Raw genomic sequence first — 14891 nt, 5'->3', positions numbered from 1 at the left:
AAATTGATCTACATGATTTCAAACCCTCCCCTACATGCATTATCCTATTAATTTCCAATTGTATAGAAAAATAAACAGCTATATATGTTTCTACTGTGTTATTTGATGCATAAAGGATATAAGAGTTGTATCTATCTCCATTATGCAATTATGTATTTACCAAAGATGTTACATATGGTACATAATTAAAAGGAGACTGCCCAAATCAGGGAGCATTCTAACAAAAAACAATATGAGTATAGTAAATATAAATTTAAAATATTTCAAATACTTGATCATAACTCCAAATCACCATTCCTCTCTGCCTCCTATTTAAGATATAAAAACTGTACAGCTCTTTTAGCCTGTAGAAAGTTAAATTGGCCCACAAGGGAATCGAAGCCTCCTTTAATTCTGAATTCCACTGTTTTTCAGTTGTACACAAAAATGGACAACAGCACATCATTTCACATCTTAAAAATAGCATTTACAATTCTTTATATATCTGTCTAAAAATGTATTATTTACAGTTGTATTTTGGGCTTAGTTTGAACATTGGCAGATTTGGCAAACAACCTTATTCTTGGACTCCTTCTTTGCTGCTCCTTCCACTAAATCGACCTCCCTGTTAGGCACTGAGGTATATTTGGGTGGTGGTTGCAGGAGGGAGTTGAGAACCAGGTGCCTGGCTAAGACCTATCTTTCTACTTTAATCCTTTGAAAGAACTTAAATTTAGTTGTGTTTATTTTTAATTATAGCACATAATTGAGTTTATTTTTTTATTTTTATTTTTATTATTTTGTCAAACCTTAGTCCTTTTCTTTCAATAGGAAAGTATGTTCAAGTTACATATTCTTGGTCAAAGTAATATGTGTGGTCTTCTATCTTTTTATTATGTTTCAAATACTTCTTCTTGATTTTCTTTTTTGTTCAATTTTTCTATTTTGTAATATAATTTCTATATTCTTTTCCCTATAGGACTTTAGAAACTACTTTCAAAAGCTCTAGAAAGTATTTTTAAGTCATCAAACATTCTTAAACTTTTACTTTTGGTTCCTCAAGAAGCAATTTGATTACTAAAAATTGTTAACCCTCTATATTCCCAAATTTTTACAGTTAATTCATTGACACTACCAAACATTTTTCTTAAGACTATGTAGCATATGTTTTCCAAAAATTACTTGTATTTCTTGAAATAAATGACATTCAAAATTATTCTACTAATTATTTCACGCTATGTTAAGGTTACTATTTATGTTGAAGAATAGTTTTAGATGTACCCTGTTTACTTATTTATTTTAGTTTGCTGTGTCCTTGTTTTTAGTCCTTCTAACTGCCTAAAATTACTGTGGGTAGCTTCTATTTTGCTCTCTGAGTGTTTACTTGAAAACAGTTAAAATATTCTTTCTAGATCTTGAGCTTCAGAGCTCAATGAAGCAGGTAAACATAAAATGCCCAGCAACTCAGAATAGTGAGTAGGTGGAGAAAGAATTTAGGCTGTAGGCCATCCAAATTAGGATCTTCACCTCTCCCTGGTTTCTCTGGACTTGTCGAGGCTGCAGAATTTCACATTTAGCTTCCGCTGGAAGCAAACCTTTGCCTTTGTCAAGCTTCCTCCCTTCAGCTTCTGCTGGCTGTGATTCGGGAGTGTTCTGTCTCAGTGATTTGGGAGTCATCACCTTTAGAAATGTGTTTTCTGTCTAGTTAACAGTCTTGGTATTGGGTGCCGCTGGTACAAAAGGAAACATCCCCAAAAGTTACTGACACCATGTCTCTTATGAACTGGGAATCTTTTTCCAGTCTCTGCCCCATTGCCAAATGGAGCATTGTGGACACCCAGATCTTCTATGTGGAGCAGAATCTTCTTTGTGCACCCTGCTTATATCTTCAGCCCTCAATTATCAAAACGAAAATAAGTAAGATGTCTTTTTAAAAAAATTGGGCAGCCTCTTATAAATGCAAGAGCTTTAACTAAGTATTTACTGAATATATGGATGTAAAAATTATTTTGTTCAATTTGAGTTATTTATGGCACAGGTCTGAATAATTATGTGTTTTTAAAGCCCTTCTGCCAGCTAGTTATCTACGAGGTGCCTCAATTTTCATTAATCACTCAATTTTTATTAATGGTAAATCTCTTTTTTAGCAGATTTACCTCTGATTCTTAGGACTGAAAATGACTTGGTGGACCCTGCATATATTATTCTGAATGGGAAACTGCCATAGTAGAAATTGCTGCTCTACACTGGGAGTTAGGATGGTTGCATGCGCACTTAGTCACTATGATCCTTAGTTTCCTCCTCTAGAAGATGGGAATAACATCACCTGTGCTACCTACTATAGCACATGATTTTTGTGAGAAATAAATGAGATAAATAAGAAAACAATGTGCCAAGAATAACAAAGAACTCATAGGAGGAAGTTTGCATCATTCTTTCTCCCCAGACAGGAGAGGAGTAGTGGTTTCCTTCTCACAGATTTCACTCTTCTGAGTAAGAGAGAATATTTCAGCAAAAAATAAAAATAAAAAAGAACTAAATAAGCAGTCTGTTTCACCTTGCCTATTCATTCCCTCATCATTCATTCATTCATTCATTCAACGTAACAGTCAAGGGGCTAATTTCTTCCTTCATGATACTTATGTTTAAGCATTAGAGGCAGGCAATACACAAACACAAAAGCAAGATTAGTAATGGACATCATTCAGAAAAACTCCAAATGAGAAGTTGTTTGATGGGCATAAAGTTTCAGTTATGCAAGATGAATAAGTTCTAGAGGTCTACTGTACAACATAGTGCTTATAGTTAACAATACTGTATTGTGCACTTAACATTTTTTTTAAAGGTAGATCTCATTTTAAGTGTTCTTACCATGAAAAGGTGGGGAAACTTTCTGAGATAATGGATAATTTTATTACCTTGATTGTCATGCTGGTTTCACGAGTGTATATACATGTCCAAACTCACCAAATTGTATATGTTAAATAAGTACAATTTTTTTGAATATCAATTATACCTCAATAAAACTCTTTTAAAAAAAGTGGGAGAAAGGACCTAAAAAAGGGCCAGATGATAGAGACACAATAGCTGCTATTTAGATAATAATGATCAGGAAAGATCCATTTTTATTTATTCCAATGAATTAAAATCTGCAATTAATAAACCGCTTTTAAGAATATAATGTTTGAAATTTCCCCAAAGATTTTAATCTATCTTTTCCTGTTTTGCATTTTATAATAGGTTTTTGAGGCACGAAGTCTAGATATGCCCTAGATTTGAGAAGTAGTCATGAGGAAGCCGAGACCCGCTGGACAAAATTTCAAAATAATGAATATATACATACCCATTTCATGTCTGGTACTGGCCACACCTACGCCATATGACTCTAAAACATCCTTCACTGTCCTCATAGATTCATCATACCTGGCTGCCAGGCCAAGAAAGTTATAGGAGCCCATGTTGATGACATCTTTGATGATCCTTCCAGTAAACCTGCAGAGAGGTCAAGTGAGCACACAAAGGGCTTTGTCATTTAATATCATTCTAGTGCCTCATAAAAGACTCTTACAAAAAGATCTTGGATCTGGTCCAAGTCATATATTTTCTTTTTGACAACAAAATGGTTTGCCGTAAGGGGAGTGTATCCCCATAATGAAACTGGGTGGAGTATTAGAAAAAGGTATACCAAGCCATGACATCTATGTTCCGGTTTAAATTCCATCAAGAACCTTTTAAACGAGAAACAGCCACAGCCATCACTGTCTCCTTCAGCAAGAAGTAGGAGGGTATAATTTATCGAAAAAGCCGACAATGACTCTTCTTGGCTTTCTTTGTATCCTGTACCTTCTGACACAGATCTCACTTAAATTGCAATATAAACAAGCCACCCTTAGCAACTTAATTACTGTGACTTCCCCCACTGGCTTATGATGGCTTGCAAAAGACTGAATGATAGGAGACTAAATTTTTCCATGCTTTAGTTGTTCAGGTCTGTAATCTGGTGCCCAGGCTAGGATTTCCCTGAAAAGTTTTTTGTCCAAGCGAGCCCCTCCAGATGAATGCCTCACCTAAATGTCCAGTTGTAGTCATCTGATACCCTCTCCATCACATCGAACAGAGCTCCTGGGACACTGCAAATGGTCCGGTTCCAGTTGTCTCTGATCCTCATGTAAAGGTTCCGTGTGTAAAAATTCTCGAAGTTTTGATACAGTGGCACAAAATCCTGTATAACAGAGGCAGAAGTTAATGTTTAGTCACTTTTTGTATTTCATTCGCAATTGAAGGCTAGGAGAAGACCTGGAAGAGCCATGCAAATATTCCATCTCCAAATATTTTTTGAGTTAGGGTCCCTGGGTAAGGGAACAGGTGGGACCCATAACTAACTCAGTGAGGCCTCCATCCCCAAAGAACTTACATTTCAGTGGGGTAAGTAAAAAAATGTGGCAAATAAATATAACAAAGATGACAGCACAATACAAGTCTCAAAGTAGAGGTGGAGACAGTAAATCCCTGCAGATTCTATCTGAAAGATAACAATAAGTGTCCAAAGCAGTTTAGTTGGAAAAAGTTGGTTAAATGATAATTTGGTTTTAACTTTTTAAAACATGAATACCTTCACTCATTGTGTTATCGAAAACGTGAATGAACTTGAAATTTGTACCTGTTGGCAAATCTGTTGGCAGGTGTCATAATAGCCGAGGGCCTAGAAACTGAGTTGAGTTAATGGAGGCACTTGGCTTCTATCATGATTGAAATAATGGCACTGGTTTGATCTATAAAATGTAATTCATGCCTGAGGGGTTTGCAATCCAGCCAAAGCTCAAAGCAAGACATCTAACGTTGTTACCTAACTCCTAAGAGTTAGTATAAAGCATAAAATGCAAAACATTGGATTATGCCAAGTTCTTTGGGCATTTATAAGACTAGAACCAGAGGCAGAGATTCATCTTTCTGGAGGAATCAAGGTGGCTTCAAGTAGGAGGGATGCTGAAAGTAGAATGAGATCGCTATGGGTAGGGATGCTTGAAGAGGGCACTCAGGATGAAGGAATCTTTATGATGGAAACGTAGGATATATTTAAAAAGAATGAGTAATATTAAAGCTCTTGCAGGACATTTGGTCATGTACCAAAACATTGATGAAGATATTTGGTCCACACCAATTCATCTACCGTACCCCACGTGCCATTCCTAACTAAGCTACTGAGGTGAAAAGGGTTATTTTTAGCAATACGACATGATAAGAGTTTTAATGTATGCAACCCCTAAGCCAAAAGTCGAAATAGATATTATTGGCTATTTGAATCTGATGACCTTTTCTAAGCATGGTTGTTTTGGTTAAAACCAAATATCAAGAACAGTTAGCATGGACCAATTATCTCCATGGACATTTTGTACAAGACAAACTGTATGTTAACTGAATAAAACTAAGTTGGATCTTGTTAGCCTTTCCTCAGAATGTATAAAGGCTCCCACCTCACCAAAGTTAAATCCAAGGTCTTGACTGGTCTGGCTCCCTGTTACCTCTCTGATCTTATCTCCTACGATTGCCTGTGGTGTAGGTGAGGCTATAATGTCTGCTGGGCACCGAAAGTAGGATCTGTAAGTGTCCAAATTAGGAACTTACTCATTATCTTGGAGGCAATGGGGAGCCACTGAATAATTGAGAGTAAGCTTTCTCATTCTCCTTCCCATCCTTTGATTTCATTGTTCTCCTTCTCCTTGTGAAACAAAGCTGATTTCCTAAGAGAATTAGAAGAACCATAGAGAAGTGTTTTGTGTAAGACCTACTCGTGCTATGGATTTGGCCCAGTCATCTCCTGAGCTGGCTCATTCCAGAGGAAAAGAGTCTGCAAGTTTTGATGACTGGTGACTGCATCCAAGGCACAGTCTTTTTTGTAGCTTTACTTACCATCTGGTTTTCAGTGACAATGGCATCATTTCTAGGGAGAAATTGTGATTATCTATACGAAAGAATGTTCATCATCACATACTGGGACTATCTATTACATGCAAATTTGAAGAATGATTTGGCTACTCTACTGGTTACATTTATAAGTTGAAAATCTCATACCAAGTGCATTTTCTCTCAAATAGCTAAATATTCTGATATAGGTTTTGTTATGTTTTAAAGCTACAATTATACATTTTTATGTGCAAGTAGGAAAATGAACGTATTTTTGAGAGAAAGGAGATTGTGTAATTCCGGAAAAATATTTTTTCAAATATTTCCTCTTTGATTTAATAACATTTTTTCAGACTATTTACTGGTCAATAGAATACTCTATATCACCAAAAATTATATCACTCTATTTCTATTTTTTTTTATTTGAAATACATCATATAAACTCATCCTATCAAAAAAAAAAAAGAGAGAGAGAGAGAGACAAGTAGGTCTGCAAATAGTTTTTCTGGATTCTGAATGAAATTATAGCTTTAAATTTTATAAGAAATCTTACTCAGGAAAAGAGTTAACAATTGGTTTAGGAGAAAACTTAACAGCAGATTTAGAAAAACAAATATTTTTATAGAAAAGAACCAAAAAATTATGTCTATATTCATAAAACAAAATTAATATCAGACATGGAACCACAAGATGTACAAGATACCAGGGCAGAGTAGACATTGAAATCATAGGGTTCAAATACCCATTTGACATGTGAGAAAAATCAGACAACAAAGTGAGTGACTTGAATTCAGGTCAATCTCCTGCTTCATCCACTCTCCTAGTAGTCACTTCAGAGGGAACTTAGGCTAGCACATACCTTAGCCTGTCTAGGCTTCCATATAAAACACCAATGATAGCAAAAAACATGGAAAACTAGGGCCAAATGATAGCCAGACCATCGAGGAGTGTCCACTCGTCATAAGGAACTTGGCATTGACTTAAGAAAACAACCAGGAGCTTCCCATCATTGATGCTTCATAAAGATGTGCCTTCATGATACCCTGAGAGGGGAAGTGCTCAACCTTTCTGGCTCCTGGCTCAGAGAGCCAAATTTTTTACCTATGAGGAAACCAGCAGCTAGCTCTTAATTGAGATACATGCTTGTAAGGCAGGTTACAGAGATTCTAACTAATTCTGCAGGATCAGAGAAGACTTTCTGTTAGAGAATGACCTTCACATTCAAAAGGAATTTTTATTAATTAGGTATTTGAAACTTTTCTGTAAAATAGATGAGCAAGCTTTTTAACCACACAGAGCCATTATTTTGTGGATGATGTGAGTGCTAACTCAGATCTGAAAATCAAACTTGGCAGTCTATATGTTTTTGAGAGGGAAAATTAAGCTTGAAAACATACTTAGAATTCAAGATCTGGTCCAGAAAAGAACTACCTTGCTTAAAAGGTGCATCCTTCTCCTCTTCCTCTGCACTTCTGAGGCTTCCTACCTCTGCATGGGTGTATTTTCACCTCACCCCATTCCTTTGAGCATCAGTGAGGTTTCTTCAGGAACAGTCAACACCTTCAATAGGTCAGTGTCCTCTAGTCTCAGTAAGCCTCCCACAGCATTTTAGCTATACCAGAAAATGACACTGTACTAGATATTGCAAAACAGAAGCATTGTAATAGGATAGCATTCCAATAGCATTGCACTGTCTTTCTATCTGTAGATTTAACTTGTCACTTAGCCTATTTACTCTTTATTCTTCTTCCTGACACAAATGACTAGATGGATACAATCACTCTAGGGGTAGGGTGTGAGGAATTGAGCAAAACCTAAAAATGCAGCTACAAAAACAGCTGTTTCTTCTGCAATATTACAATATTCTTTTTTCCACTTTTAAACTTATAGCATACTTTATAATTTTCTAAGTGTTACAGATATTTTTATCCAAGTTTTATAGACAAGTCAATAGGTAGAAACTTTTAGTGGAAAAATTGAGAATTGTACTTCATTGTAAAACCAACGCTCTTTTCAATAAATCATGTTGCAGGGCCAAGTGTTTATAAAGAAGTGAAGAGAACAGCCTATTGTGAAAAATACCACCGGATTTGGAAGTGTCCCTCTTCTTATTTGATTTCAGTTCAGGCCCATTCAGTAGCAAATAGAATTATGGATTTGTAAAGAGAGAATGAATCATTATCAAACACTAGTTATTCATTTGTCCTTACATTGACACTTCTGTTCTCACCTAATATTTAATTTTATATCATTATTTCCTTTTTAGAAACAGCTGTTGTTCTCAAAATAATAATAAAATACATTCATGGGTTTTTGTTATTGTCGTTGTTGTTGAAAAGGGTAACTTTATTATAAACAGTTCTTTGAAGTATAAGAAACACAAAGTAAAATAGCTAAATTTAATTTTTCTTATTAAGAAATTAGAGGGTGGTTGAATAAAGATAGCATACTTGTTGCTTATATGTATCTCACCACTCATCTAAAAGTCCTGTGAAGTGACCAAAAATAGATGTAAAAGCAAATTTAAAAACAAAATAAATTTGGCTACCAGTCAAGATGGCAAAGTAAGTAAATACTGTGCTGGCTTCCTCCACGACCACTTCAAAATCACAATTAAACTACACTGAGAATCGCCTGAAATCTAGCTGAACAGAAGTTCTATAACAAAGGATATACAGGAGAAGCCATCTCAAGCCTGGTAGGAGGGGCAGAGACACAGAATGAGATGGTCCCACATCCAAGTGTGGCGGTTAAAGATCACAAGGGCTATCTCAGCTGTGGAAGTACACCCTAAAGAGCAAGGGATCCTCAGCCCACATCAGCTTCCCTACCCTAGGGTTCTAGTGCTGGGGACAGAAGTCTGCATAACTTCTATCTGTAAAAACCAGCAGAGACTGTGTCCAAATGAAACAGAGGGCAACTGGAGTTTCAGGTGTTCCTCTTAAAGGGCCTGCACACAAACTTACTTGCTGATGGACTCATTCACTCTGAACTCCAGCACTGGAGCTTGAAATGTGCCAGGGACATATGTGCAAGATTGAATTGACTGGCTTCATTCAGAGCAAGGGCTGGGGGAGCAGCTTTCTCTCAGATAGAAGTGCTGGCAGAAGCCATTGTTCCTTTGCTAGGCCCTCCTACAGTCACCATATCTGAGTCTCCATCAACCTAGCCAATCTAATTGGTCCCTTTCTAGTGATTCCTTGAGACCTTGCCCCACCCAACTTGCAGGCCCACCCAAGCCACTTTTAGTGGCTTTTCCATATGAATGGCCTGTATTGGCTCATGTTATGGGATTTCCTAAAATCTATCAAAGGTTCACCAACCCCTAACAAGCTGGCCTTGGTGTGTCCCCTACCTCTTGCTAAACAGCCCCAAGCCCAGCACTAGTGCCAGCTGGCCTCAGTTTGTAGCTTAGTCTCTCCCAGGCACTTCCAAGTCCAGCACAAATGGTAACCATTTGCAGATCATTTTGTAGCTCATGCCAGAAGGCTTCAGGCAGGACAAAAACAGTGGCCGAATTGGGCCTGCACCAGAGCCCTTCGCAAGAGGCCCTGAACCAACACAACCATCCACCTCTACAAATGAAACACCCAAAGGACAGACTCAGCAGTCACCAGAGCTTTGCTAAAGAAAATCCTTCTCCATAGGGTCAGCCCCTGTACAATATCTCCTCCACTATAGTCATGACCAGTTCTCACAACCAATCATCCCAAGGGTCAATCCCTCCCATTGATGCGCCAACCATAATCAAGGCTCAATTACAACAAAAGAGCATACACAGTCTACACAAGGGCACATCTGGAGCAACCAGCTCAGGTGACCAGGGAGACTGTGCCACTGGGCCCCATAAGACACCTACTATAGAAGGCCGCTCTACAAAGACTGGGAGATTTAGTATCTCTACCTAAAACATAGAAACAAACACAGGGAGGCAGCCAAAATAAGGAGACAAAGAAACATGTCCCAAATGAAAGATCAGAACAAAGCTCCAGAAAAAGAACTAAACAAAATGGATACAAGCAATCTACCAGATGCAAAGTTGAAAACATTGGTTATAAGAATGCTCAATTAACTTAGGAGAAGAGTAGATAAACTCAGTGAGAACTTTAACAAAGAGATAGAAAATATTAAAATGGAGATAGAAAACATTAAAAAAGAACCAATCATGAATGAAGAATGCAATAACTGAAATGAAGAATACCTTAGGAGGATACCAACAGTAGATTAGATAAGGCAAGGGATCAAATCAGCAATTTAGAAGATAGACATAATGCCTGATGGTCTGAGGTGAAGTTGAGGTGATGATGCTAGTGCTGGGGAGCAGCTGCAAATACTGATGAAGCTTTGTTCAACTTGCCTGCCACTCACTTCCTGTGTAGCCCAGTTCCTAACAGGCCACGGACCAGTACCAGTCCACAGCCCAGGGTTGGGAACCCCTGGTTTAAGGGGCTTATAGGATAATATAAATCAAAACAACATTCACATCATAGGGATACTAGAAGGAGAGGATAGAAATCAAGGGATTAAAAATCTATTTGAAGAAATAATGATGGAAAACTTCCCTAACCTGGTGAAAAAAAATAGACATACAAGCCTAGGGAGCACATAGTCCCAAACAAGATGAATCCAAAGAGGCCCACACCAGGATACATCCTAATGAAAATGTCAAAGGTTAAAGACAAAGATAGAGTCTTAAAAGTAGCAATAAAAAAGTAGTTGGTTACCTACAAAAGAACTCTCATTAGATCGTCAGTTGTTTTTTCAACAGAAACTTTGCAACCAGAAGAGATTGGCATAAAATATTCAAGGTGATGAAAAGCAAGGATCTACGACCAAGATTACTCCACTCAGCAAAACTATCATTTAGAATCAAAGGACAAATAAAGAGCTTCCCAAACAAGAAAAAGCTGGAGGCGTTCATTAACACCAAACCAGCATTATAAAACACGTTAAAGGGACTTCTTTAAGGAGAAGAAAAAAAAATTTTAAATAGGAATAATAAAATGGCAATAACTACATATCTATCAACAGGTGAAGGTAAATGGATTAAATGCTCCAATTACAATACATAGGGTAGCTGAATGGGTAAGAAAACAGGACCCTTACATATGCTGCCAACAAGAGACTCAATTCAGATTGAAAGACACACATAGATTGAAAGTAAAGGGATGGGAAAAGATATTTTAGGAAATTTAAAATAAAGACTCTGGAGTAAAAATACTTTTAGCAGACAAAATACTTTAAAACAAAGTTATAACAGGAAACAACGAAGGATCCAGTAATCCCACTTTGGAGTATTTATCTGAAGAAACTCATAAGACTACTTCGAAGGGACATGTACATCCATATGTTTACTGCAGTATCACTTACCATAACCTAAATATGGAGGCAACCTGGGTGTCCATCAATGGATGAATGGATGAAGAAAAGGTGGCACATATGTACTATTACTCAGTCATAAAAAATTAAAATCTTGCCATTTACAACAATTGATGGACTTAGAGGTTGTTGTGCTAAGTACAATAAGTCAGATAAAGACAAATACTATATAATTTTACTTTATGTGGAACTTAAGAAACAAAATAAATGAACAAACAAAATGGAAACAAACTCATAGATACAAAGAACATTTTGATGGTTGCCAGATGGAAAGGGGATTAGGAGGGTGGATGAAAGGGGGGTGGCATTAAGAAGTACAAACTGGTAGTTACAGAATAGTCATGGGGATATAAAGTATAGCATAAGTATAGCATAGTTCATACAGTCAATAATATTGTATGAACTATGTATGGGTACTAGGTTTATCAAGGTGGTCACTTAGTATCTTGTATAACTGTCTAATCACTATGTTGTACACCCAAAACTAATATAATATTGCATGCTAACTGTAAAAAAATAAAATTGCAATATAAAAACAAAATAAAATTTAAAATGCCTAGAAAGACAATCAAGTATCCTTAATGAGTCAGAAATATTGAAGGATCACAAAAAGTAGAACATAAATAAGATCTGATTAATGGAGATACAAGACCATAAAAAATCATAGGTCTGAAACATTTGCAGAGAAGACTGGTGTGGACATAAACTACCTATAGGGGAGTTTCAAGCTGAGAGTCAATACCGGCAAGAAGTTGATACCAAGGTGAATAGCTAGAAAGCTAGATCTCTTTTATTAGGTTAAAGGGTCAGAAGCGGCAATATTGTCCATAGAACAAAGCATGTCGTAGGCAACAAGAGATGAACAAAAGAGCAGTACTCCAATGTAGAGAAGTGGGGAGCCCACACAGCTAGAACACAAGCCACTGGTCCTGGCAACTCATTTTATTCCTCTTCTATAATCGCCCAAGATAGGTGAATATGTGGGCAAGTAAGCCTTCCTAAATAAAAAATAAGCATGATGCAAAGTGTCACTACTATTTAAGGAAAACTAGCATAACAAGATGCACCAAATCAATGAGCAGAATTAACATCTAGTAAAAAGACTTAATAGAGCAAACAGAAAAAGAATTATATGTGCATAACATCTTTAGAGAGATGCAACAAAATAATGTATCCTTGAAAAAGATGAAATACTTAAAAGTATAATGAACACAGCTGAAAAGTAAATTAATAAACTAGAATAGCAAATTGACTAATTTTTCTAGGCCATAATGAGACAGGACAGAGAAAAGAAAATATGAAGGAAAAGTCAAGAGATTCAAAGAACAGATTCAGATAAGAAGGTCCAAAATCTCCCTAATGGGAGTTACAAGATTAAAAGGAGGAAGAGAAGGAGGAGAAGTGGAAGCTGAGGAAAAGCAGGTGAAGGAAGAGAAAGAGGAGGGAGAAAATTCCAGAAAGGAAAAAAACGTTTGAATCCTAAGATGTTAATAAGCTATCAGGTACTGAATGGAGCAAACAAGTAAAAAACTCATACCAGGATACATCCTGGTTACATTTCAGATCTCCAAGGATAAGGAAAAAAAATCTTAAATTTTTCAGAAAAAAGGGAGAAAGGCAGTTTGTATACAAGGGAATAAGAGATTGCTCAGACTTTTACTAGGTAGCAGTGGTTTAAAAGATTGTGAAAGAAAGTTATTTTGAACTTAAAACCCTGTACTCAGCCAAGCCAACAATCAAATGAGAAGCCAAATAAAAATATTTTAATATACAAAAAGAATCATGAGTTTAACCTCCACAGGCATTTTCTGTAATAACTGAGCATGCACCTCAACAAAAATAATGAAATAACTAAGGAAGAAGACAAGAGATGCCAGAAAAAATAGTGAGTTAAGACACTAATGGAATATGATTTGGTCCAAGTAATTTTATATATGTAATATAAAGAAACATAAATTAAAAATATAAAGAAATATCAACCTGGAGAATTGGTATGTGGGAGAAAGAAAGTGAAACTTTATTGAATTCTCCCGTCTAGAAGAAGACTCTAGTTACTGAATAGTGATATCTAAATTCTAAATATATGTGTTAAATATTCAAAGAGGACTATTAAAAAGTAGTAGGGAAAATACTGTCTACAACTTCCTAACAACAAAAAGGAAGGAAAAAATGCAGAACAAAGAAAACTCAATCAAAAGTACTAAAGGTATGAAAGGAGAAATAATTAAAATAGAAAATAAGTGAACAACAGAAAATATGAATGTAAAATATAAAAATGGCCAAAATAAGTTTAAACACACAAGTAATTAAAATATTAGGTTCAACCCTATGGAATTGCCAATGATTGACTGTTTTTGACCTATATAAACAATTTTACTTGGTTCAAGTAACTGTATTTTAATTATATATTATTAAAATATAGAAGTTTTCACATTTGTTTTAAAAATAAATCTATATGCATTTTCTGAAAATGATGAAGACTGAAAATAAATAAATGACTCTTGGCAAAAGATAAATGTATAAATATTACTATTGGGGAAAATAGAGTACAAGGTAAGTGCATGATAAATGGAAAAATCCACTGAGAACTATAAGAACTATGGACTTTTAAATATCTGCCAATTACATCAAAATACATTTAAAAAAAAGAAGAAGAAAAACCTAACAAATCCACAGTCTCAGTGGAAGGCATTAACACACATTTCTCAGAAATTATAAGCTTGAATAGACAAAAAATAAGTAAGCCTAGATTCAAGTAGCATAATTAACAAATTTGTTGTAATGGACCTAAAAAAACAATATATAGTTTTTCACAGTACTCATGGAAAATTATAAGAAATTGCAATACAACTATCTAAGAAGCTAACAACTAAGGAGAGACTTCATTAAGGTGGTAACATTTGAAATTAATATGAAAATATTAATAGCTTTTCGATATGCCATCAATAACTAATTAGAATGTGGGATAGGAAAAAAGACTGCATTCAAATATCCCCATAATAAAAAATAAAATTGTACCCAAGTAATGATTTTTATGAGTAAATTATAAGAGAAAATGATAGAATTTTAGAATAAAGAGAATTATAAAATTTTATTTAAAAACATAAGAAATAAATGGAGAAACACATCATAGTTCTGAATGAGAAGACTAAATATTAAGATGTCAAGTTTTCCATAAGTTGACCTATACCTATAAATTTAGTATGCACATCGATGTTCATTGCAGCATTATTCACAGTGGCCAAGACATAGAAACAACCGAAATGCCCTTTGACAGATGATTGGATAAAGAAAATGTGGTACATATTATACAATGGAAAATTATTCAGCCATAAGAAAAGTTGAAATATTGCCATTTGCGACAACATTGATAGATCTTGAGATTATCTTGCTAAGCAAAATAAGTCAGACAGAAAAAGATGAGAACCATATGGTTTCACTTGTAGGTATAATGTAAAACTGAACGCAACAAATGAACAAGATAAACAAACAAGAACTCATAGACACAGACAACAGTTTACTGGTTACAAAAGAGAAAGAGGATAAGGAAGGGATATAAGGTTAAAGAGGGTCAAATATATGGTGATTGAAGGAAGTGTAATTGGTTGATGAATACACAATGCAGTACG

At 35.7% G+C, this 14891-nt stretch overlaps 1 protein-coding gene across 2 annotated transcripts in view; it reads right to left on the bottom strand.

The window, feature by feature from the left end:
• SPTLC3 (serine palmitoyltransferase long chain base subunit 3) overlaps positions 1-14891 on the bottom strand; it is a 138336-nt gene that overhangs the window by 83312 nt on the left and 40133 nt on the right. For both annotated transcript variants that reach the window (XM_016138117.2, XM_036229668.1), the window contains 2 exons: positions 4047-4201; positions 3323-3471 (listed from right to left, as the gene is read on the bottom strand). In XM_016138117.2, the coding sequence (XP_015993603.1) occupies positions 3323-3471; positions 4047-4201 (304 nt within the window). The remainder of the gene's footprint in view (positions 1-3322; positions 3472-4046; positions 4202-14891) is intronic.

Source organism: Rousettus aegyptiacus, unplaced genomic scaffold (assembly GCF_014176215.1).
Source record: "Rousettus aegyptiacus isolate mRouAeg1 unplaced genomic scaffold, mRouAeg1.p scaffold_m13_p_12, whole genome shotgun sequence".
NCBI classification, from domain to species: Eukaryota; Metazoa; Chordata; class Mammalia; order Chiroptera; family Pteropodidae; genus Rousettus; species Rousettus aegyptiacus.
This window is presented reverse-complemented; position numbering and strand designations above follow the sequence as displayed.